Source organism: Paroedura picta, chromosome 1 (assembly GCF_049243985.1).
Source record: "Paroedura picta isolate Pp20150507F chromosome 1, Ppicta_v3.0, whole genome shotgun sequence".
NCBI lineage: Eukaryota > Metazoa > Chordata > Lepidosauria > Squamata > Gekkonidae > Paroedura > Paroedura picta.
Genome location: NC_135369.1, coordinates 134,859,764 through 134,886,850, shown reverse-complemented (window position 1 = coordinate 134,886,850; position 27,087 = coordinate 134,859,764). Strand labels below are relative to the sequence as shown.

At 41.8% G+C, this 27,087-nt stretch overlaps 1 protein-coding gene across 6 annotated transcripts in view; it reads right to left on the bottom strand.

Moving 5' to 3' along the window:
• Nucleotides 1-27,087, bottom strand: part of BACH2 (BACH transcriptional regulator 2) — a 225,233-nt gene that overhangs the window by 18,285 nt on the left and 179,861 nt on the right. For all 6 annotated transcript variants that reach the window (XM_077304234.1, XM_077304266.1, XM_077304240.1 and 3 more), the window contains one exon: nucleotides 5,299-6,846. In XM_077304234.1, coding sequence (XP_077160349.1) covers nucleotides 5,299-6,846 — 1,548 coding nt within the window. The remainder of the gene's footprint in view (nucleotides 1-5,298; nucleotides 6,847-27,087) is intronic.

The following is a 27,087-nucleotide window of genomic DNA, read 5'->3' as shown; positions in this document are numbered from 1 at the left end:
GGAAAAGGACATTGCAATTTCTCCTTCTCCTCCATGTGCACTAATATTATATCGGAACCAAATCTAAAAACAAAGATCTCACAATTCAGGCATGAATAAAATAGGAACATCACAGACATTTTCTCTGCATTATAGTTGTGAGTGATGGTTATAGAATTGTTTCTATCCATATGTACCAACTGCTTCAGTAACAGGCTCACATTCTCTCTGACTCATGCAGTTTGATATGTATAGTGTTATCTTACATTTTTGCATTAATGTATACTAGTATACACCTGAGGAACTCACCAATACATTTCTCCTAAGACTTTGAGAGCCAAAAATGATGTTCAAAAGTGGCAGATGGTTCAGCCTCCCTATGGCTCTCCGATTTGCCAAGCAGTACTGAATGTCTGAATATTTCTCCATAAAAAATATATTTCTCCATGAGAGAAATGTTTCAGGCTGAGTTTAGTGTTGGGGTCCAGCCTTTTTGAACCTGTGAGCACCATTGGAATTTTGTCATGGGTCAATGGGCTCAACTTGCTGAAGGTGGAGCCAATCACAGCATGGCTGCTGTAGGAGGTGGAGCCAACTACAAAATGTTAGAGATTAAGGTTATATATAACACTAACAGTAACTCTTCAGCAATTCAGGTAGGAATTCTGTTTAACAGGTTGCCTTTTAATGTACACCATCAATCAGAAGCTCTAAGTAAAAGCCCCATCCACTTTCAAAAGCACTTGGTAGGTGCCAGGAAAGGTGTCAATGGGTGCCATAGTAACTTTGGACAACATGTTGAGAACAAATGGTATAGTTTTGCAGCGGGCTGTGCACATGTGTGAGCATTTGTTCCCAAAGGAACAAACATGTTAATTTGATTTTCACACTTTCTATTTAGAAACTTTCTAAATAGAAACTTGTATCTCGATGCTATAGCCCTGTTCACAAGTTACAGTGAATGCATGCACAATCCATGTACAGTGTAAGTTTGACTGTTATGATATTACATTCAACACATGTACAGATTAACATGTGATTAAAAACTCACATTTACCCTTGTACCAATTTCATTCATTCATTCATTCATTCATTCATTCATTCATTCATTCATTCATTCCCACCACTCCCATACAATGGGTCACAAGGTCCACATTAAAAATCCCATTAAACCCCCCATTAAAAGGACATACTAATACAATATAAAAATACACAGCGAACAGATGATAAATAATACAAGCCCCATGACTAAGTTTAATACCTACTATTGGGGAAGAGAGGGCACCTAGCTGGCAATGCCCAGATGCTAACAACAGCCCTGCAAGGGGGGGGCATAAGCTTCCAGTGATCTTCCTCACTGCCTTGGCCTCAGCCAAAGACCTGGCAGAAGAGTTCCATTTTGCAGGCCCTGTGGAATGTGGAAAGCTCCTGCAGGGCCCACCGCTCACCCGGGAGCTTATTCCACCAGGTCAGGACCAAGATACCCAAGATACACAAAAGTATTCTCTCTGTCCCTGAAAGACCTATTGTTTCAGGACATGGAGCCATTTTGGAATGCCTGGCTATGTATTTGGACCTTTTCCTAAAACTTTTTGTTCTCACTATGGGATCTTATTTATGAGATACTATGGAAGTTTTGAATTACATTAGGAATGTAAAGCTACATAATGAGATGTTATTTGTGACAATGGTTTGTAGTTTCACTGTATACCAATATTCTACAAGATGAGGCTCTTGAACAGTTGTATGAGGTGTTGGAAAGGAGAGAGCCCAAATCTACCTACATAATTTTTTCGTCAAATTGCAGAGTTGTACTTAAAAAAAGCTTTTCCCAGTTCCACAACACTTTTCTTGAGCAAGTCTCACGTATCATCATGGACAATAAATTCACCTCAAAATAATCAGAATACTGATAGGATGGTTGGTACCTTTACATAAAATGGAATCTATACTTTTGCCAGAGATATAATTCAGAAACATTGGCATATCCTATTTACTTTCCCTAGGTGCAGATCTCCCCCATTTTTTGTCTATAGATGGTCTAGAACAGGGGTAGTCAAACTGTGGCTCTCCAGATGTCCATGGACTACAATTCATGGGAATTGTGGTCCAAGGACATCTGGAAGGCTGCAGTTTGATTACCCCTGGTCAAGGACCTTCAAGACATGTTAGTCACAAGCAGCATAAGTGAACCTACAATAGACAACATGATAATTGATGATAGAGATGCTTCATGGGAATTTCCCTTGTGGGCTCTGTGCAGTATGTGCCTTTCCTGTAAACACACATATTTCACAACTCATCCTATGACAAGACTTTTAATAACAATTTTGTCAACTGTAACTCCAAAACCATTACCTATCTTATAGAATGTCCATGTAAACTCCTATATGTAGGCTTTTCCACAAGACGGATACAAACTCGTATCTGCAAACACAGGAGCTGCATCAGAACAAAAAGCCTCTCAGCTCCGTTGGTTCAGCACTTTGTGACCCTCACTTACACTGATAAGGAATTGTGTTTCTGTGAAGCAGAACAAGTTTCAGCTCCTTCACACCAGCTTCTCAAGCAGATAAAGAAAATAGAGACTTATTGGATTTTCACCTTGGGTACCTTGTCACCACAAGGATTAAAAGAAGAGATCGACTGGTTATGTTTGTACTATTGGCTTCATTGTTTAGTTGTTTAGTTACACACAAAATCCCTCCTCCTTCTCAGAATATTCAGGTAGCTCAATACTGCTCCCACTTCCCCACTTCCCTCTCTTCCCCCTTCTCTCTTTCTCCATTCCTCCTCCTCCCTTCCAGAGTATGAAGCCTCTGACAAAATCCTCAGTGGAAATGCATCATCTTTCCTCCCCTCCAGTATCTATAATACACCCCTCTTTATCTCTTGTTGAATACCTTGGTATTTGGTTTGCACATGAACACACACTATGGCCTAGGACAGGTTTGTACATTTCTTGAAATATTTCTGACTTTTATTGGGGCATATTCAATGCTACTTAATTAATATTTAAATTTAGCTTTACACTGATATGCTACTGGTTTTGTTTATGAATGATGGTTCTTCCTTACCAGGCCTGATGAATGTGGGCTCCTTAGTTTATGCAGAATTGATCTGCATTATTTGGGCTTTCACTTTTTTCAAGTTGCTACAATTCCCTTATGGAGCCTACATCCATAAGGAAGGCTGAGAGTCAACGAATTGAGGCTTTTGAACTCTGGTGCTGGAGAAGACTCTTGGGAGTCCCTTGGGCTGCAAGGAGAACAAACCGGTCAGTCCTAGAAGAGATCAGCCTGGACTGCTCCTTAGAAGGCCAGATCCTCAAGATGAAACTGAAATACTTTGGCTACCTCATGAGAAGGAAGGACTCCCTGGAGAAGAGCCTAATGCTGGGAGCGATTGAGGGCAAAAGAAGAAAGGGATGACAGAGAATGAGGTGGCTGGATGGAGTCACTGAAGCAGTCGGTGCAAACTTAAATGGACTCAGGGAAATGGTAGAGGACAGGAAGGCCTGGAGGATCATTGTCCATGGGGTCGCGATTGGTCAGACACGACTTCGCACCTAACAACAACAAAAACACCACAATTCCCTACAAGCATTCACCATAAAAAACAGGGTTTTTTTGTGATTAATCAGTATGTTGTGAGTTTCTTATATCAGTATTTCTTAAAATCAATTTCAGGATTCATATATAGCCTGTCTGGCCTTAAAAAGATACTTTATGCAGATATAGTTATAATATGTGTATTAATACAATTTTGACCATGGAAGTAGGCTCTCAGGGTCAAAACACATTGGGGCCTTTGGTTATTCTACATGTATAATCATTATTGTGATTCTCTGAAATTGCATGTGCAGCTTCATCTTGTTGCTATATACGATGAATTGAGTTGGTACTGGTGTACTTCATTTTTAATCCTAAAATTCTGTGAACTGTGCAATAAATAGTGATATGTTATTGTTTAGTTGCTCAGCCTTTGGATTCCTGGCTTGATTTTCAGATTGGGTATACTTCCCTTTTGTTTTTCTCTAACAAAGTAGAATAAACCATTCTTAGTGAATACACTGATGAGAAGCATAATTGTTGGAAAGGTCAAATAGATCTGAGCTAGGAAGATATGTGATTCCAGATAGCAGGGCATGATAAGGCAAAGACTGAGTCTCCAGGGTCCCGGTTTCTAGTTCTAGCCATACTATGTTAATGTATCCCATGGCCTTTCATAGTAGCATTCTTAGTCTTTCCCCAGATATCTAATTTGCTTCTATGGCAATATCCTGGTTTTATGTTTACCAAATAATTTGAGTTTTTACACATTCCCATTTTTTCTCACTTCTAAGCTTCCTGTTTTTTTGGGTAATTTTTCCTCCTGTTCCGTACATGGTTTGCTCCTTCTAGCGGGTGATTCAATATTATACTGGTTTATGTCCAGCATAAAAACCTACAGTTTAAATCTGCAGGGAGATATGCTGGACATAAACTGGTGTAATACTGAATTAACCACTAGAGAGAACAAAACACATGCAGAACAGAAAAGAAACTCTCAAGAAAGATGAACTTTTGCCATTAAGTCAGAGCTGACTAACGGTGACTCCGTGAGATTTTCAAGGCAAGAGATATTCAGATGTAGTTTGCCATTGCCTGCCTCTGCATCAGGATGCTGGTATTCCTTGAAGGTCTTTCATCCAAATACTAGCCATGGTTGCTCCTACTTAGTTTCTGAGATCTGATGTGACTGGGATAGCCAAGGATAGCCAGGTCAGGGAACTTATAAGCAAGGAAAATTACAATGTGAAACAGCCTATGGCTATAATGGAAGACAACAATTAGAAGACTTAAAGTATCTGATGTGTCTGTCTGTTTCTCCTCTCCACTCTTTCAGCCATTTGCACACCCCCAGTGTCAGAGATATTTACAGTTGGTGCCAAACCATGGCTAGACTAACCAAACCTAGAGAAAACATTGGTACAAGACATAATGCTAACTATAGTACCCAAAAGGCCAAGTAAGGAAAAAAAAATGAATGAAGAGAAGGATGTGGGATGTTCATGATTTCCTAAGCATAGTTAGGAGAAATAACAGTTTTATGTCTCTTCTGAGCCTTATAGTATGCTGACTCCTTACCATACACATCTCTTTTAATTGTTACCTTACTGAGCCAGATGAAATAAAACAGCAGATGGAATACAACGGGCTATTTTTTTGCTTTTGTTTGCCCCCCCCCCAAAAAAAAGTGTGAAGGCCATTTCAGATAACAAGTTTCATGAATGGGTCACAATAAGTGTTAATACACATATTTATCACAAATCCCTACCTCATGTCCTCTGTCTTGCACAGGACATGACTCACTGTCTGCTTCAGAAAACGATCCAGACTCATCGCTGGAGTTTGTTCCATAGGATGGCTCACATTTTATCTGGGGTCTGACTTGGTTGTACATTCCATCTCCCATCACACCTGGCTCCTGATGCTCAGGGGCCAGGAATCGAGCTCCTTGGGAACACGGGGAAGATGAAAACTCACACAGAGGGAGGCTGCAGGGAGAGCCACCACTGCCATCCTCTGCATAAGAGTAGGAGGAACATGAACTAGAAGTCCTTGTTCTGGTTTCCAGAGGAGGAGAACGAGGACAAACTTTAATTGGCACTGGGCAGCTGGTGTTGGGCCGCATCCGTCCTGGCAAGTGATCAGCTGCCTGTCCAATGTGAGAATAGGTCTGGCAACTGGGAAGAGATTGGCTACTTCCTGCCCATAGACCCTTTGGCACAGTCTCGGCGAGATCTTTGTCCAAGCTGCTCACGCCAGAATATGAATGCACTGAAGTGTTTACTTGGTCACAAATGTTTGAAGAAAATATAACACTCCTCCTGTCCACCTCACCTTCCTGCTTACAGAGACCTTCAACAAAGCCAGGACCCCTGAGAGGCGATCCCACTGTAAAATTGGAAGCATCCTTCTGAACAGCTTGGGACAGTCCATAAGTCCCTGTGAAAGGGGCATAATCAGCTTTGTGGTCACCCTGAGTTGTCCCCTTGTCGAAAGGGCAGGTTGGACTCCTGGCAAAGTGCTGTTGGGAAGTACTGGGGAAGCCAACTAAGTCTATGTTTTTTGTTCGACTGAAGAAAGACCTTAGGCAGGAAGGAGAGGAACCACTTTTAGACCCGTCAGCTCCAGTAGGACTTGGCTGCTTTCGGTCCATTTCTACATCCTCCTCCTTATCCCTGATGTCAGGCTCATCTCCAGAGAGGCAAAGCGTGATGCTTTCTTCATCATTCTCCTCACTCCTAGGCTCACTTTTAATCTGCCCTACAGCAAGCTCTGGCTTGAGGCTGTCACCAGAACTTTCTTCACTGAATGTGCTTGCGAAACCTGAGGTACTAATGTGTGATGTATTGTAGACATTCTTGGTACAAGCCAGCTGGTATTTCTTGTATCTGGGATACCGTGTTACTGTTTCTTTGTCCAAACTGTCCTTGTCATCTCTTATCAGATCAGAGTCAGGCAGCATCCCCTCCTCTTTATCTGCCTCAGAACCGATGGTTTCAAAGTTAAAGGGCTCTGGGTGTGTTCTCTCCCTTGGACAAGATATCTTGGAAGTCTCAGATTCCATCGTCTCTACTTCTTCCTCCTCAGAATTTTCATCTTCGTGCATCCGCTGATAGGTGGGATCCTTTTTGCACAGGAACAGACCGTCCTCATTGTTCAGCAGCTGGGTTTGAAGGAAGCTGAAGCAGGAATCCTCCAGGTTGTGCATGCGCAGGAACTCTGCACAGTGGATGACCTCTTGGATGTTTTCTCTGCTGAGTAACAGCTTCGCAGTGTAGGCAAACTGTAACAATGGACCAAATCCCCTCGCAGTGACCTGCCAAAAAACAGGGAAATTGCCAGCATTACCATCAGCACTGCTATTGTCCCAAGCCCCTCAAGTGAAGTTAAATAACTTGACAGCTCTAATGTCCATAAATACCACAATGTACTAGTTAATCTTTCATCAAGCCACCATTGAAGTTACTTCCAGCAATTAATGCTGCCTACTGATTTGCTGCCTGCATACTTCATATTATAGGATTATTTAAACATTACTTCCAACAAATGATTGACAGTATGATGAACGCTTTAGCACTTGCCAAATGGCATTCGCCCTATTAACAAATGCTCATGTATGCTGCTAAATTCTCAATGGATGCATAATCCCATCAGTTCGACTGTACTTCTACAAATTAGGCAGAATGTACCCTGTACTACAAGAATCACGTCAATTATACGTATTTAATAGTTTCTTTTGTTACCAGAAGGTTTACAGTTTTTGTTTGTTTTAAATGGATATATTTTATAAGCTTTTGAGGACAGGACACTCACTTCTGTGACAACATAAATATTCAACAGTAATAGGAAGCAGGAATGTTGGGGGGGGGGGAAGAGCATGTAATCTAACTTGTATAAGGAGGAGAGGTAATAATACGGAACAGTAACCATAGGAGGGTCTCCCAATTGTGAGGAGCTGTGCAGTAGCTGGTTAGAAATCCTTAACACAGTTCTGTAATAGCATGAAGCATGGCTTCCAATCACACAGTGAGTTCAATACCAACTTTCTATGAAGAAATAATAGCACTCGTGTAACCATGTTGTTAGAAATTATAGAAGACTTTTAGTGGTCTCTGGGCATAATCCATATGTTTTCTGGGAGTTTCTTTAATAGCAAATGCTAGGAGTGTGAAATTTGTTGAAAATGCATATGAAAAATGAAAGCAAATACCCTCAGGGTGAGTACACTCCATATTCTGTTGCAATTCCCTGCGAGAGGGAAATGTATTTGATAATCCATACCTCTATGTTATTATCAGGGTTTAGACGGCTTGGGGGAGGGTGTCCTTGCTGCGCTGTTATTCTTAATATATTACTACCTTATACATGGTTTACTCATATAGTAATACAATTTAGATGTTAAACAATGGGCAAGTACAGAATTCTCAGAGGATGGGTATTTCTGTTATGTTACTTCATGTTACATGTTAATCCATCTTTATTCTATGAATAGTTCTGTATCAAGCATGTTACTCTGACGTGAACTATGTGACACAAGTACCAACCTCCACCTAGCATGGTTTTCAGTGTAACAAATAACTTTGAAAGTAGAATAGACACTTACTATCCAGTTGCTTTCCAATTTCAGCAGGCCTAAATTACAGTATTAAGCATTAAGATAGTGTGTCTGTCTGGATTATGCCCGAATATCGAACCCATAGAAAGAAAAGTTGTGGGAATAATGATCAAACACAGCCACTAGGTGGGAGAACTGCAAAGCTAGTTGATGGTAAAACTATACTTTTCCAACAAGAATTCTTTCAGTGAAGTCTAGGCACCCCCCCCAAAGAACAAAAACAAAAACACTGACATAGCATTCCAAGGGACTTCCCGCCCCCTTCCCAAGCTGAGTCAAGGTTTTCATTCCCTCAGGACAGCACTACTCCGGACAGCTGCTGTGCACATCTTCCTCCTCCAGAGGCTATCACATGCAGAACTCTTAACGCACCACAAACAGCCGTGTACTTTAATAACATACCTCAGAAATCCAGGGGGGGAAGAGCTGGGTGGGGAGATAAGAGGACTAAATCAGTATGGATCATTTGTGACACCACATATCCTATACTGGGAAAAACACTGCAGTAACTTACAAGAGGCACTGATGAGCAGCGCTACATTTGAAGCACTATAACAGCCGTTACTTGCAAATTTAAAAAGATGCCCTCGGGGAGGCGTCTCAGAAGCATTTCAGATCAGCGCTAATGTTTCAAATACATAAACAGCAACTTTCATGATGAATGCAAGCCGGGCTTGCTGGCAAGTGGGAAAGCCAGCAGAATCTCAGTAGCCTGAAGCTGTCTAAATATTGATTTGGCCTTTATTGTGGTTCTACCATCACGCTGCCTTTGGAACTGCTTGTAGTTAATTCACTATGACAAGAAAGCAGATATTCAGAGGACTGTAAAGTGGTTATAAATATTGCACATTTTTGAGATGAAGGTTTAAAAGCTGCATATATTACAATTACACACATGCTTCTCACTAAGTTGGTAATTTTTTTCCAGGAGAAACTTTAAGTAGGCTACTAAATAGCACAGCGACAGTATAACCAAGAGGTTGTATAATGAACACAACAATATTCTGCAGCACTTATGAAGGAAGTAAAATAGTGGTATTAAAATTTATGTTTAGAAAAATGCCACTTTGTCAACCTGAATCAGAGCTTTCCAGCCCACACTTTAATCTAGCATTTCAGCATGCAAAGTATCCAGTTTAAAACCAGAGGTGAAGACACACATATAAGGGATATAACCTCACAAACAAGCTGAAATTCAGACTCTTTCAGACTTTTCAGACTGAAATTCAGACTGAAACCAAGACTCTTCCAAGTAGCTTAGGTTCTGAAGCAAGTTTGGAAGCTGGGGTGACGGTCAGACAACAGCAACTCTATGAACATTTGCACCTCATGAACATTTGCAATTCTGTCTTTTCCCCCTGAGTTGGAAAGAGCTCTGGCTCACATTCCTCAAAAACTGTGAGATATCTGTTCCCATGTTAGCTAGATGCATGGGAGAAGGGCTTCTCATCTGACCTTACAAAGCAGTTGCTGACCCTGTGGAGTACCTCCATGGAATACCAAGGCCCCAGTTTGAGAAACACAGTGTCAATTTTTCTTTAAAAGCAGTGAAACCGAAATACACCCCCCCAGCAATAACCCAGAAACCCATGGACTTAGCATGTTATAAGGCTCACTACAGTGTATTAAAACTATAAATTAGGAAACTATTTAATTAATTACAACACTCAAAACTCTTTGAATCACAGTAGCAATCTGATAAGTATGAAGGACTTTTAAAAGAATCTTGGGCTGCTTTGCTAGGGGAAAGTCTGGGGCAGGGATGAAATATTTTTTTTTGAAAAATGCTACCCTGAGCTGCTTTTACCCACACTGGGGAAAATACATAGTATCACATTAATTCCCTAGAGATGATAAAAGCAGTTCAGGGATAGTGGCATTGGATACCTCTCCCCTACCATCTTGTTCTGTCTTAAAAGCCAGAAGAAGAAGAAGAGGTTCTTATATGCCGCTTTTCTCTACCCGAAGGAGTCTCAAAGCAGCTTACAATCACCTTCCCTTCCCTCTCCCCATAATACCCTTTTTCATACATATGTATTCAGATAACAGACACCCTGTGAGGTGGGTGAGGCTGAGAGAGCCCTGATATTTACTGCTCCTTCAGAACAGCTTTATCTGGGCTGTGGCGAGCCCAAGGTCACCCAGCTGGCTGCATGTGGGGGAGTGCGGAATCAAACCCAGCTCGCCAGATTAGAAGTTGGCACTCCTAACTACTACATCAAGCTGGTATACACCAAGCCCCAACCACTACACCACCCATAAAAATTTCATTTCAAAACAGCTGTAAGGCAGCAACCTCTAGCTTTACATCGGGATGCTGGGGGGGGAGCTGACAGCCAAGTTACTTTGATTACCACATATTAACACACTCCCCACTGCCATCATGACAATGAGTGGTGCCACACAGACATTAGATGGGGGGTCAACTGTGTAGCATTTTCCCCCAATCTTCATATAGCAGAGCTGCCTGAGTCTCAAGTAGCCCATGGTCAATTAGCCACGGGGGTGGCCCTCTCAGCTGGTACAACTGATTACTGAACCCACCCAACCCACTATACCCAAGCATTCTTGAGTTCTACCCTTGACATTTTCTCACAGCTCCAAAATCACTTTACTTGCCCTTGAACTGCATGTAAAATGGAGTCCCAGCCATTAAGAACTCCAGTTCCATTTACTTTCATGTGCACCATACATAGGGATGCTTTTGTTTCCAGAAACTTTCAGGATACTAGTGCTATTAAATAATGTTACCCCTAAGTCCAACAGCAAACATGATCATTTATCCAGAGTACAAGTGGTATACTCTGAGACATAGTTACACCCTTCTAAATCCACTGACTTCATCTAATTTATAGCACGTAATTCTGGTTAGGAGTGAATTATAAACTATCTCAAATCCAGTGCAGATATAGAGATTAAGTAGGATTTCAGAATATTTCCTCCCAGCTACTCATACTCAATATGACAACTATTTGACATCACCATATTAGTGTGCAAAAAACAACAACAAAAATACATACAACAATAACACCACAACAAACCCTGGTATTTTTTTTATATTCTCAAATCCCATTGGTATTCAGATTCAGGATTTGGGGAAAATCCCTAATTTTTCTGCCTCCATTATACCCTGGGGACCATTATAGTCAATGGTCTTCATAGGGCATAATGGGGAATCAATCTGGTATCTGAGGCAATGTTTTTTTTTAAAGTAAAGGAATTGCATTTGCAACATGGCTGCCGGTGCCTCTCTTTAAAAAACAACAACAAATGCCCAAGCTTCAAAAAGATCAGAGCAGGAGGCCCAATTTGATGGGCCCCCAAAGAAAGTGCTCCATTGGTTTCCTGAAAAATCCCAAATGTTTTTTTTTTTTTTATTTTTGAAGCTCAGCCATTTTGGATAGTCCCAAAATACCCAAATACGTGGCTGAAAAAAATATCCTGAAAATCCTGATTTAGGTTTTAAAATTTTTTTTAAAAAATATTTTTTTCTGGCTCAGATACAGCTGAATGCATACCCCTATTGGCAACAGTCATACGTATTCCTAAACCCAGGTTGAGAATGTGCGCATGATGGCATAATGTGCTTGTGATTGCTGAACTCTAGTCAACCAGAACATTTGGACCAGGCTCATATTTGGACTTTTTCCAGAGATTACTTTCTTTATTTCAGTCGCCATATTCACCTAATAAGCCCTATGCCTTTTTTGTAAAGCTACAATTTATATAATAAAGCGCTCTCGAGAAACAGAAGATATACTTAATGACAGTTAATACAACTATTTTTTTCCACACACTCAAAGGCCTCAGAGATTAAACATGATTTGTAATCTCATTTGCCCCAATTAACAAACCTGTCCTTAAAATGGGAGATTTATTTTCAATGTTCATTTTGGCACATGGTGCCAGTGTCAAATACATTTTTAAAAATGCAATTTAATTACATTATGAGTTAAATGGACTGCCGCCTGGATATTTTCATTCATTTTGTTATAAGGGGGAATAATTATAAGCAAAATTCGTTCCTTCAGATCTCTTGTCTTTTCTTCTTTATTCTTAATAGCAATTTTAAAAGCTGTGATTAGATAATCAATGCCCTTATTAAATTAGGAGGCAGACAGAATTAGCTTGCTAAAGTGGTTAAAATCTCAGAGTAGGATTTGGGAGATAAAAGTTCAAATCCCCCTTGTATCATAAGGCTTGCTGGGTAATCTCGGATCAGTCATGTTCCTGCAGCCTAACCTACCGAGTTCACATGAAGATGTCTTTTATTGAATCAAACCTTTGGTCCATCAAAGTCAGTACTGTCTACTCAAACTGGCTTTGGCTCCTCGGGGTCTCAGGCAGAGATGTTTAATATCTCCTCCTATTTGATCCTTTCTGCTGGAGATGCTGGTGATTGAACCTGGGGCATCCACATATCAGGCAGATGCTTGGCTGCTGAGCCACAGACCCTGCCCAAAATGTTTATGGTAAAAAGGAAGAGGGGAGAATGGTGGATGCTGCCCTGAGCTCCTTGGATGAACACTGTGATCTAATAATAATAGCAACATTTAAGTGCATGTTCAAATGCTGACTTGCAAGTTACTTTTAATATGTGTAGCCTTTGAAAATACTAGGCTAAATTAGTTTCTCTAAAAATGCACAGAACACAATAACTACAAAGCTGTCAAATAGCCTTAAAAATCCTTGAAAAAATTGTACTAAGAGGAATATGTAAAGAAAATGCTTTCTTGGTTAGATTAGGACATTTTACTGCTGACTGTTCTACCCTTTTGCCTTTCATTTCTGCAGGGGGGGAGGGGGGATGAGCAATAAGATCACCCTTTTTCATACATATGTATTCAGATAAATTTCACTGCACTAAGCAATGCAGTGGAAATAAAGGACATAAATGTACCCACCTGCCAGCTGCCTTTCGGTTTTGGTGGCTGTGATGAGAGCCTGGGCAGACAGTGAGGCCAGGGGAGTCAAATTTATTCAGGACAAGCCTGAAAAATAATTCCTGATTATCTGGTTAATGCTCTTTCAAGAGGTCTCTCAGTTTTCCTTCCCCTTTGTCTAAATTTCATGTATGACATTTGGGTGCACCTGTGTTAACATACAGTTTAGCTAAATGAAGTTCACAAAATTGTGTGTGGGGGGTGGGTACTATGGTGCTAATGGCATTAGCCATAAGATGGCCATGATCCAAAGCTTCCTGCAGCATTTTCATGTAGTAAATGCGAGAGCTATGAATGTACAATCAAAGGGGGCTATCACTTTATTTGTTAGTGGGCTTAAAAATAAGAGACATTTGATAGCTTGGAAAATGTAATATCCCCAGCAACAGATGTGGGGAAGAGGTGGACAACATAAATATGCATTTGTTGTGCAATATGTTATTTTTATACACACACAGAAAACAGTACCGCTCAACTGACTGTGTAGATAGGCCATTTGTTTTTTTGGGGGTTTTTTTTGGAGGGGGGGTAAGTAGACTTGGATATAGTGATTTATGCAAATACGTTGACAGCAGACTAGAAAATGCACTCTAGTATATTTTTCTGTGAAATTAAGCCTTCATACGAAGAGCCCTCCAGTCAGCATCTGCTAGTAAATGTTGCTGAGTAGGCTGGAGATGAAGGTTTTGTATAAGTTTTAGCAAAAATGACACTTAGGAAGCCTGGATCATAGGAAGTAGGCTGAATAAGAATCTGAAAGCAAAAGGATTTTTTGAAATGACTTCTTGACTTTGTGTACTCAAGGAGGTTACCACCTGGGAGGTTAACAATTCAAAGGTGGCAAGGTATGCCACTTATCCAGTTGCAACAAGGTAGGAAGGAGAAACATTTATTTAAAGGCATTTTAAACCTGATGTTTTCCAATAAAGTATTAAGGTGGGAAAATACCACTTGATTTAGGAATAATGTTACATTCCAGATGCTGAGAATTTCTGGTGGATTAAAGAAAAACATATTCTCAAAAGAGGCTTTGCCATTCCACTTGGCTAGCTAACAAGGCAATTAAAATCATTAACTGGTAGACTGCAACCATGTATAACTGTGCTGTCTTTCTGCAGGCTATTATATGATTTAGAACTGAGACTGTTAAGTGAGGCATCTCTCTCATTTTCTATTTAACTGTTTTGGAGAAAAGTGGAAATACAATGTTCTCCCTTATGCTCTTCATAAGGCCTCACTCTTAGGAACTTGACTTTTGGCCATTATACTTTCAGTATATCTTTGGACCTGCTTGGCTTGCATTTTAATACTTCAATATATATATACCAATTTAACTAGGGAAAAAAATGTGTGATGCAGCACTACTGAAAAAGGAGATGTTCTCTTCAAATAGCATTCTCAATTTACACAAGGGGCCATCTCCCTGGAAAACAGAGTAAAGAAAAGGCCGGTTAAATGGACATATAATACTATCAACCTCTCTTCCTCACTAGTGTGTGCACATCAGAGACAGAAGCAAGTTTAGATGCATCTGAATTGCTTGATAGGTTAATACAGCAACTTGGTTATCCAATATACAATTTCTCATATGTACCTCTCCTCAGGGGAAACATAAAGACAACGTAATAAGGTACTATATCTCAAAGCCATTTTACATCCACAAAACTAAAAAAACCCATGAATTTGAACCAACAGAGTATGCTTGGTTCGGATGAGGTAGATCATAGTACACTTACTGGATATTTTTGTAGCAAATCCTTTGCTAGCTGAGCACCATCTTGAGGTTTGTGAACTAAATAATAATTACTACAAAAACTAGGAGCACAAATCTACACAGCATCAGTTTAGAATCAGCATAATGACTGTGAGCACTGCATAAAACAAAACTGGGGTGTGTGCTGTTCCATGTTGTGAATGTATTTTGTTCAGGTCTGCTCACCATTTTAGAGACTTGCCTTCCCTTGTAAAGCATAGCTTATAAATGCAACAATAGTCAATATATATTTTCATTGTGTTATCTGGTCTTATGTGCTCTACAAGCACCTTTTTATACTTGCAGAAGAAAAAGGACCCTTTTTTTTCTAGCTGCCGCCTAAGTCTTCAGTTGCCTAGATGTCTCTCTTGTGTAGGCGCTGGCTGTACCTTTGACCAGGTTCCATCTGCTAAGACAGGATCATGCTCAGTTTGAATTTCTGTTCATATTATATTATTGCCATGCTGCAGTGTGTCTCACAAAAGGCTACAGTTCTGGCAGCTAGTATCACTACAGCTGCTCATCTTCTTAACTGCATAAATAAACTTTTAGAGACACTTGAAGAAAATAACTGCAATTAGTGCTGTCTGAAGAAAATAATGAACAGCAAAATGTTATTCTGATGGCTCATTCATTTATTTCCATATGATGAAACACACAACACTCTGTGTGCTGAATCATCTTATATTTAGTAATTAGAAAATTAATATCATGATATAGTGCTTCTTAACTATGATGAGGTCCTCATTTGGCAAATTTAGTGACTTTGTAATTTCTGTTCCTATTATGTTATCTCCTTACTTTCAAACATGAGCAGACAACCACAAATCAACAAATGTTCTTTGATATTCTCAGTAGGTGAGAAACTTTAAGACCAGAGGGAAAACATCTATAAACTGCTCAGGGAGTGGTGTAAATAATTAACTAAGGGGGGTGGGCCAAGTCCAGGATAAGAAACGGGCCAATCGGAAGGCACACAGCGCGCGCCTTCCGATTGGCCTCTTGGCCCCGGAATGACAACAGAGGGGCCAATCGGACGTCGCTTTGCATATAAGAACCAACTCGTCTTCTCCTCTAATGTTTCTAGGGAAAAGAGCTTCTGAATGGCCCCCTCCACACAGTACTTCTAATGGTAACAACACAACTAAGGACAGCTACCTGAATAAAGAAATCTTGGTTGATTATAGTACTTGGATGTGCTTCAGCATATTAAATTAATGTTGCATACATTTGCATATAAGTACAGTATGGGATTACTCTTGATTAAAGCGTACAGACTTGCAGTTGTGCATATTTATGAGTAAATCAGAAGACTGCAATCCTTTACACATTCCCACTCTCATGGATTAATACTAATGGAAGAGTCAATACTACGCTGGAGTAGGATGATTTCTGTAACACTTTGCAGACAGACTACTCCTTTGTCCAAGCGCTGGAACAACAAACAAAAGGGCACAACATTTCAATATATATCAAGCCTTTTAAATACAAAGAGGACTTGTGATCCTCATCCTCAGTTACCTTTACCACAGCTCCTCATCTCCACTTCCCCTACTTCCCCAACCTTTCTCAACCCAGGAGTAACCCCTGAACATGTTTCAGGCATTAGAATATTAGAGTTGGAAGGGGCCATACAGGCCATATAGTCAAACCCCCTGCTCTACGCAAGATCAGCCCAAAGCATCCAAGAAAAGTGTGTATCCAACCTTTGCTTGAAGACTGCCAGTGAGGCAACACTGAAGTGATGTCAGCTGGCCACACCTCCCTTCCACACACCTAGAAGTGAAATGTCACCTGTCTCCCTCCAACATACTGAAAAAATAAAACAACTCCCCCCCCCCAAACCAACCCTCTGCCTGCCACTGTGACCGAAAAGCCAGTCCACAGTAGCAGGTGGCAGCTAGGCCCCAGTCCCCATCCTTCCCAAGCCCTGAAGCTGCCCATTAGCCAGTTCCCCTGGGCCAAGCCTAAGTCCCCCTTCTCTCCCTCCAACCCAGAATAAAAACAAAAATGAAGCAACCCTTCTAACTGCGCTAGACTCCAGTTGCCACTAATGGGATCACTACAATAGAGGAGTCTTGACAGGCAAAAGTTTGTATGGCTGGGGGCCTGCCACTTCCCACTCCCTCCAGGGAGATCATTGGCCATTTTGGGAAGAGGTAGAGCGACCTGCCCAAATAAAGTGAAAACTACCCCAGATCCTTCTAAAAATCTTTAAACACACACACACACACACACAAATTCCCTCCAACCCAGGTAGCTCCTCCGGGACTCTGGAGTAACCCTGGGGTTACTTGTGACCCCGTCTGGGAAATGCTGCCCTACTTGCTAGCAAAGGTCTGACATAAAGCAACCTTATGCACTGAACAATCTAGAACTGTCTATAGTATTCATTGTGTTCTATCTTTAGACCCTGGGTGAAATGAAACAGGACAACAAAGGATGACTATTGGGAAACATTGCTTCATACAGCCATTCAGAAGGAATCTCTAGTATCACTCTTAGAATGCATCTTCTTCAAATGTACTGACTACTTTGTCCTCCCTACTCACCCACATGTTATCTAAACATTTTTGAGTGGGAGAGGGAGAAAAGCAAAGGAAACTTCTGCTAGCTGATCAATTTTTTAAAAAAATTACATGATGCTTGCTTAATATTTATGCAGCATAACCTTATACATGCTTCCTCAGAAGCAGATCTAAGTGACTGCAACAGAGATTGCTTTTCAATAAATGCACACACACAATTGTAGGTAGACAGCATGCTCACTCAGCAGTTAATCATCTTTGCCTTGTCCCTAAGTCAAAATGGAAATGATAGCCCCCATGATGCCACTCCAGCTGTCCAAGAGCCTCCCTTCATGCTCAACATCTGGCCCAATAGCAGTGATGGCTGCAGCCTCCCATAGCCAGGTAATTCCTACTCTCTCCAAAACCTGGTTCCAGCCATTAGCACATGTGCCCAATGGCCCCTGCAACCCCATTGCCTCATGTCACCATCAGCTGTCTTATTAGCTCCTTGGTGCTTCCCATGCCAGCCAACAGGGACTGTAGCTTCTCACAGTCAAGGCTCTGCAGGCAGGGGGTACTGAGTACTGTGGGGGCCATGAAAATAATGGCAATGTCTGCAAACCCCAAAACATCTTAATTTTTGGAGGGGGAAAAGTCTCACTGAATTAAACAGAATTTATATTAGAATGCACCTGATTTTGTGTTGCTGTGGCCCATGACTAAGTCAAAAGGTTACCGTGCCACAGCCAGTGCCCCATAGCTGGTTCATGATCCCTAGGGTTGTGGCCGACTGAGAAATTTCTCAGTTGTTTCAACTGCCTCTGACCTATGCAGCTGAAGAGATGTGCTGGCGGCAGTGGTGAGATAATGTTTGGCAATTAACTACAAATTGAAATTGGGAACAGGCAACAAATTTGGGATCTCTTTCTCCTCCTCTTATAACCAAAGTCTTGTTGGCTACTTTGTCCTCTCACACACCCCCTTCTGCTTCCTTGGTGTATTGCTGGCTCCTGTTTCTTACCTGATGCACTCATGGAGCCTCCTTTTCCTAGACAGCATCAGGAAAATAAGTTTTTGTTTTTATAAATACTATTTGTCATCTTGCTACTGGTGATGAAGAAAATATTTTTCAAACAGAATATCCTGGTCTATGTATACATGAAGGAATGAGAAGGAATGGAGAACATAAGACATACAACAGCCATACAACAATGGTGGCCCACAGAATCTACAAACCCCAGCAAAGTACCGTCCCTGCACTATGGGAGGAATGCTTAATAACCACTTCGGTAAGCCCTGCAAAACTGACCTATGATACTAACCACTTCTGCAACTCCACTGGGGGAAATCCAAAGGCTTACTTTGATAGAACTCCTGGATCAATCTTTAAACCGCACGTGGCGCCACGGGCGCCACGGACTAAATAAATGGTTAAGTGGCTGTAAGGCGGGATGTGTCCGTGATGAGGAAGGGTCCGGATTGGACCCTTTCTCAGGACAGACAATCGGAGGGACCAATCGGCAGGCGCTTTGCGCCTGCCGATTGGTCCCTCTGATTCCCAGCCCCAGCAACTGCGAGCTGCGCGCAGCGCGGCTCGCAGTTGCTCCCGGCCTGATGCGGCGAGAGGCGCTTTGCGCCTCTCACCGCATCAGGCCGCCGCCCGAGGGAGCCCCCGGCAGTCGCGCGGAGCACGGCTGCCGGGGGCTCCCTGCCCGGCGGCTTGACGCAACGGAAGTGCGAAGCGCCTCCGACATGTCAGGCCACCGCCCAGGGAGCCCCCGGCAGCTGCACAAGAAGATCGCCCCCAGAAGACCCCCACAAGAAGATCACTGCCACCCGGGGGCTCCCTGCCCGGCGCCTTGACGCGGCGCCTTGAAGCCACACAAAAACGGAGCCCCCACGAGAAGATGAACGCCGCCCGGGGGCTCCCTGCCTGGCGGCTTTATGCGTCAAGCGGCCGGGCAGGGAGCCCCCGGCCTCGAGGAACACACCACCGCCACAAGAAGATGGCCGCCGCCCAGAAGACGCCGTGAACGAGCTGCCTGCCGTCGCTGCAGCCCTCTCTCTGGTATGCTACCTTTCCTCTCCCTGCCCTCTCCAGTCCCTCGCTCTCCCCCCCTCCTAGCGCCCACTGTATTTGGGATACAATGGGCTTTTTTAGTAGTGTTTAACAATAACTCTGTAATTGTCAAATTCAGCTATTTCATAGGTGAAAAGAGCCCCTGAATGCAAACTAAAAAGAAATATTTCAGTTGTCGCTGATCATTGTTGCTCTTACACTGAAAAGCCCACACCACCACAACATCCCATGTTTCCTAACTCCCACGGGTCCTCAGGCCTTCTGCAGCCAGAGGTGACAAGGCATCCATCTTTGATATTAAACCAGAGAATTAAGAATCAGGCAATGTAAAATTAAGAGGTGACTGCCTACTTCAGCAGCCTAATTCTCATGAGAACTTTGATACACTCTAATCAAGGCTGCTTTCCATGAATCTCCAGGGCTCAACACATTCTGGCCAGGATTAATGGACAATAATTAGGCACTTTGGATCATCTTAGTTACAAAAGAGACTTCTCTGGAAAGTGAATCGAATACTAAATTAGACAGACAACCTATCTTTCATGCTCATTCTCTTCTGGTACTTGATTGAGTATGCAGCAGACTAAAAATTATTGGATGTTCAAGTTCTACACATGTAGAGATGTTCATACATATATACCTTGACCTAGGTGTTCCTTTTGGTTAAGCACGGCTGATGTGTCAAACACTCACTGTGCAGATGTTCTGCTAACTCAGAGTATATCCTGGGCTATTCCTCAGGTCCTGCTGTCCCTTCAAGGAATTTTAGGGGGCTTAGTTGGCTATTGCAGCAGGGGGAAGGGAGAAAGTCCCATTCTCTAAGGATTATTCACTATGCACCAAGGTAAATCCAGCTTAATGTTTTGTTCTGAACTTAACGGGGCATTTTTATATTTCCTTTATTGTTTATAACTTTTCTGCTTTCTTTCAAAACTTAACTCAAGAAGACACTTTGCATCTTTAATTCTGATTCAAAACAGCAGATAATCAAAAAGTTACTTCTCTGAACCTTGCCTACAGTAGGCAATGACAGGCAGGATGAGAATTAAGAAATTATGCACTGCAGTGTATTCTTGGCCTGATTGATTATACAAAGTGTGGGCAAACATTGAAGAGAACAATCTCCTTCCAAAACCTCATCTCTAAAGTGCAGCATTTTCTGCAGTGGACACCATAAATTTTTCCACATTCCATTTGACTTTCACTTTTTCTATTCTCTTCATTTCCTATTGGCAGTTCTATTTGGCAGCATAAGTAGGCCATATGTGGCTCATTCTGAATCACTCTACTTCATCATAGAGCTAATGGTTTCACAGGCAAATATAAGGTGGATCCCAACTCCATGTATTGTGGTATTACTCTGGTATTACTCTGTATGAACAGAGACGGAGAACATGACTAGTACAGATATCCCTGAGATGCATCTTAGATGGCATTTCATACACCGGCAACAAGATGGGCAGCCTTGTTAGTCTCCCTGCAACAACGGAAAAGAGAAAGAAAGAAACTCTACCTCAAAGTCTCCAGCAATTTTCCATCTTGGAGCTGACAGGGACCTGCTTCCTGCCCCTACCTTTTTACTAACCGAAACTAACAGGAATATTGCGGTTGCCTAGCAGCAGCCACTGAGGGAATCCATTGCTTAAAGCTACTGGCACTCTCTTGACTGAGTGACGGGCTTCCTAGATGGTTGGGAAACTCAGTTGATGTAGTTTACCTGGATGTAAGTAAGGCTTCTGACAATGTTTGCCATGATGTTCTAATGGGTAGCCTTCAGGACTGCATGCTCTCCCCCCCCCCCATTTCATAGGCAAATCTGCTTACAAAGGTGGGGGGAGTATGTAAAGGGAGCATGCAACTGCCTAACAGTTGATAATGACAGTCATACTACCCCCACGCTTTAAATTCCTCCCCAGCTTGGAGAAGAATTTAAAGGAGGCAGGCAGTGTGGCTATCATTATCAGCTGTTAGGCAGCTGTCTGCTCCCTTTAAATCCCTCCTCCCATCTTCACAGGCAAAGCTTTGCTTGTGAAGGTGGGGTAAGCATTTGAAAGGAGCCACAAAGGCACTAAAGAGCTGATAATGGCAGGTCTCCTGCCTGCTCTCTTTAAATCCCTCCCCAGCTTGATGTCCTGGACACTTCCTTTAGATGCTCACCCGCACCTTTCCAGGCAGATTTGCCTGTGAAGGTGGGGCAAGAATTTAAAGGGAGAATGACATGCCGAACAGTTGATAACGAGAGGGGCACCTGTCATTATCAGTTGTTCAATGCATGCTCCCCCCACTGCCATCACAGGCGCTGCCTGAGAAAGTGGGGAGGATGCATTTGAACCACAATCCAGCCACCCTGATTCAGACCGCTTAAATGCAGGGAATGGGCAGTTTGACATATTGAAAAGCTCTCACTTGGTGGAGGGCAGGGAGTGGTTCCAGTTGACAGAGGGGTTTAAATAATGGGTTAAAACTATATGTGGAACAGTATCGGCTAGGTATCAGGAAAAATCTTTTGACAGTCACAGCTGTTCAGCAGTGGAATAGGCTGCCTAAGGAGGTGGTGAGCTCCCCCTCACTGGCAGTCTTCAAGCAGCAGCTGGACAGATACTTATCATGGATGCTTAGGATGATCCTGCCTCTTTCCATTCTTATGATTATATAAACAAAGGAAGCACGAGAAAGGGAGAATCGGTGGGCTTTCAGGAAAACGGAAGAGGAAATAGTGGGAGAGGAGGAAGTGAAATACTTCCATCAAGTCTTTACAGGTTCCCACTTGTTCATACTAATGGAATAACAAAAACATATTGTCCATTTATGCCTACAGTACATTACAACACCCCCACAAATAGATTTGTATTTGTGACAGTGCCATAATACACTAGTAGTGCTGTAATGTACAGTGCGCATAACTGAGCAACATGTTTTGCTATCCTATTAATCCTTTGGGAAATAATCACATTGTGTTAGTGTGACTGTGAATTATACCAACAGCAGACAGGCACTCTTTAGGATCTGAAATAACAAAATAATATTCAACACAAATTGCTTTTCATTTATTCAGCTCCAATTAGTAACATGAGTTGACATTATGCTGCAAAAGCAGACCATCTCTAAAAGTTTAAGCCTGGTGTAACATGTGATTACCTTTTCTATTAAGAGAAAAATATTTCGTAGATGCGGAAACACAAAAAATGCAGTATAAGCAGGGGTAAGATAAAACAACTGAAGCTCTAAGTATTAGAGGTCATTTTTTCCCAGACATTCCTGTCAAGAACGAGCATGGGTATGTGTGAGACAGAAGGGGTGGGGCAGAGAGATTTGGTTGTTAAACTGAGGACTAGCTGTTTGCAGGGACAGCTTCCTAGCATGAGCTGATAACAAGTGTCCTAGAGTAGCACATGACAGTGAAAGAGGAAGACGGGGAAATTTTTAAATGGCAGGACTATAATAATGATACAAGGTGGCATGGGAGTATAAATGTGTCTTTGGCTGATATCACATGCACCGTCCAACAGGTTCCTTTGATGTTTTTATTTAGCTTAATAAAAATGGGTTTCAGGGTAGCTAGCATGACCAGAAAATAGTATAAAACAGCAAAAATTCCACAATTTGAATACAAGAATAATAGTCCAGCGTTTGTTTGAAATTACAACTAAATAAAATAAGAAGAAGCTCCCCACCACATGTTCATAGACCACTGTGTGGGGTGTGTGAAAGAGAAGAATCACGCTTAACCAGAGACCGTAGTTGTAGAGCACAGGTTTTAAAAGCAGAAAACACACTAATCTGATGTGACTGGCAGTACTTCTCAAGGAAGAGATGTTCCCTATCATCTACTACCTGATCCTTTTAACTGGAGATGCTGTTGGGGATTGATCCAGGGATCTTCTACATGCCAGGCAGGTGTTCCACCACTAAGTCATGACTCTTTCAACACTGCACTTTACTGTTTTACTTGTTCAGGAATGTTTTTATTATACAAAGAAGTATACAAATAAAAGCACTACGGGAGAGGGATGAGATTTTTTATCACCAAGTTTTTGTTATATTGTTAGGGTTTTTTTAATGGAATACTGTATTTTATGTGGGTTTTAACACTGTGACCTGCCATGAGATGGCTTCCCTTCGGTGGCAGGATATATATTTAATAAATAATAACAAAATATGGTAAATCTCCTTTTCTAATTATTATCAAACCTAGGCTTCAGGAGACAGATCAGCCCAAGAGAAAATATAAGCAAACAAAAATACAGAAAAATCTATGAAAAAACAGTTTTTATAACAATAAGCTTGGAAAAAACCCATAAACAGTAAATGAAGAAAAATTAAAGGGTTTGTGTAGGACTAGGCTTGTTCCTCAGAGAAAATACTAAAGCAGATAAAATATTTTTGAATGAATCTCCTATAGACAAAAGATCCCCCCCCCCAAAAAAAAACCCCAAAATGTAGAAGGAATAAGGGAGGCAGTATTATAAATCATTAGGAGAAAAACTGGAGAGTTCATTTTAAATCAGCATGCTATGTACAAATGCTGCTTTCCAATAGGATTATTTAATTTGAAACCCTTAGATCTGCCTGACTGCACTATTTCAAATGGAGCCTGTCATTCTGACTTCATTATAAAAAAAAAGGGTTATATTGCAAGCAGTGTTAGGTAAAGTCATAGATTAGATACCAAGAGCTGTGGCAGAAAAAACAACACACAGCAGTCGGTAAATACAGCAAAGTCACTGCATTGCTCTGAAAGGCAAAAAGTCATCTTGCTAAATGAGGATCCAAGCTGTCCTGCACCAAGACTGTTACTAATAAATAAAAGACCTCTGGGAAAAGTGCTGAGCATACGCAGGATCTATTTTCAGCTTGCATCAGCAGCTGCTACCCCTGGGATCAAATCTTTACGCATGCCCCAACACCATATGTAATCACTAGAGTGCTGCAACCAGTAAGATAATGAAAGAGCGCAGCATAAATCTATACTTGAGTGGAATGCTAAATGAGAAAAATAATACGAAAAGGGGGGGAATAAACCACATTTTCAAGTCATTAGGAAGAAAGACTTTGACATATGAAGTGTTGCAGCCATTAATAGCACTTATCATATAGAGTGGAGACAAAGAGACAAATTAATCAAACTGACAGAACTGGGACATTTTATGCTAATACTGGCTCCTGGGTTTTCGTTTGTATGCTACAGTGCCTGGAAAACCGATACCATTACAGGGCAGGAAATTGCATGAACAACATGCAACAGATCATAAAAATTCACGCAGCACAGAAACACCGCCCAAAGCACTGTAAAAACAAGACTAGGGACCCCTACAGAGGAACTACCTACAGCTAATGAATGCAAATAAGTGCAGGAATACTTACGATTCATGCATAACAATTAGACAGCGGCTTTGGGTCCACAGTCATAACCATGATAAGCAAAAATGAAGACTAGGGACCTGCTGGCTAAATCAGATTCTGACAAGATTTCTTTAGAAAAAGAGAGTGGAAGAGGCTTGCTGGGTCAGACTAGTTTTTGCCTTCATCACCTGTCACATTGTTGATTCTTAAAAAAAAAATACAGAACAGAAACCCCAAAACTTTAAAAAGTGAAAAGCCAGAGAATAAATATCCAGCCCACCTCTAGCTTCCTGCACCCTGTGCTAAACTCTGCAGGAAGACTTCCCAGCACAAGTACAGTTGATGGGAATTTTAGAAAGGAGATTTCTCATTGCTTTGGGGGAACTGTCCAGCTCCAGCCTGCTACTCACGTCAAATGTTGCAGTAGTACTTTAAGCAAGAGATTCTACTTAAATTACAGCAGTTACAGTACAGGATTGGCTCAGGGTGCAGGACTTCTAAACACCACTCCTATCTCTGTTTAATATACTCAATATAATTTTTGGATTCAGAAGACAGGGATTTGGAAGAGGCAGCATTTCCAATGCTCTCTTAAAACCCACACACTGTGTGCTAAATTCACAGCTGGCATAGATGGCATAACAGATGAATAAGGGTTAACCAAACCACAAATTGCATGCAAAGACATATAATGGTCGCTTGATAGTTCATTTTGTGCAAGGAAGCCACCTGTAGGAAGGCGCACTGGGAGCAGAGAATGAGCAAAAGATGGTGTTTGAATATTTCTAAATAGCCTCCCAGGGTCTTTTTCAATGTGAGACTCTGGATGCATCCTTGCAAGCATGCGTCTGGAATCTTGTGAGGGTAATGCTACTTGAGATGGGAATTGGGATGTGAAAAAAGTTATGCAATGACTCCTTTCATAGAATCATAGAGTTGGAAGGGGCCATACAGGCCATCTAGTCCAACCCCCTGCTCAATGCAGGATCAGCCCAAAGCATCCTAAAGTAGCAATCCCCAACCTGTGGGCCATGGACCAAATGTGGTCCTTCGACTAATTGGAGGTGGGCTCCGAAGGATGCCTTCTCCCCACCCCCGGCCCTTTACAACACACTTCGGGTGTAATTGAGTTAAAATTTCCATGAAAATAAAATGTTCCTTATGTTCATTGTTGTGGCGTGTCGGTATCTTATTTTGAAGGGATGTTTAAACATTACCATAGCGATCAGAGAGCGTTAGGGCAGTGGTTGAGAGTAGAGGAGTAAACTACCCCCCCCCCCCAGGCCTCAGTAAAAGGCGTTGAGTGGTCTCCGGTGAGTGGTCCCCACCGTTGAGTGGTCCCCGGTGATAAAAAGGTTGGGGACCACTGTCCTAAAGCATCCAAGAGAAGTGTGTATCCAACCTTTGCTTGAAGACTGCCAGTGAGGGGGAGCTCACCACCTCCTTAGGCAGCTTATTCCACTGCTGAACTACTCTGACTGTGAATTTTTTTTTCTTGATATCTAGCCTATATCGTTGTACTTTTCACTTCTCTGCTTTCTCCCAAAATGGCAAAATGTTATACAGGTAGGTTTGAGTACATAATGTCCATTTTGGCAGTATATGGATAAGGTAAAGGTATCCCCTGTGCAAGCACCGAGTCATGTCTGACCCTTGGGGTGACGCCCTCTAGCGTTTTCATGGCAGACTCAATACAGGGCGGTTTGCCAGTACCTTCCCCAGTCATTACCGTTTACCCTCCAGCAAACTGGGTACGTTTGCTTAAAACCAATTAAGACCTGGAGCTACCACCAGAGGGAGGGAAAGTGGTTTCTGAATTTGCAATGCATCCTTCAGGGCCTTTTCCATCACACAATTCCTTTTATTAGCAGACCAGAGGGAAAGAACTTTCTTGCATGCCTGTACTTTAAAGATCAGAAAGCTATCCACAATAAGAAGCTGCATGTTAAAAAACAAGAACAGAACAGAACTGCCACTCCTCGTGACTGGTACCTTGGGCGCATTCATACCTAACCTTCCAACAGCAGTCATTTGCTGTAGAAGTAAAGTGCTTCAACTAAGAAGATGCCAAGTCAGCCACAAACAGTTTACTCTCCAATGAACCATCAGTAAGGACACCACAGAAAAGAAATTACTGCTGTTTGAAAGGGTTGTTGTATATATACCCTCAAACATTTCTATGGGTGACCAAAAGTTATTATGGCTATTCTCCTTTAGAATCAAAAAGTGTTCCATTCATCCTTTGCATTCTTTAAAAAGGAGGATATTAGGTTCACCTGTTTCAAAGCATATAAATATAAATGATTTAATAAT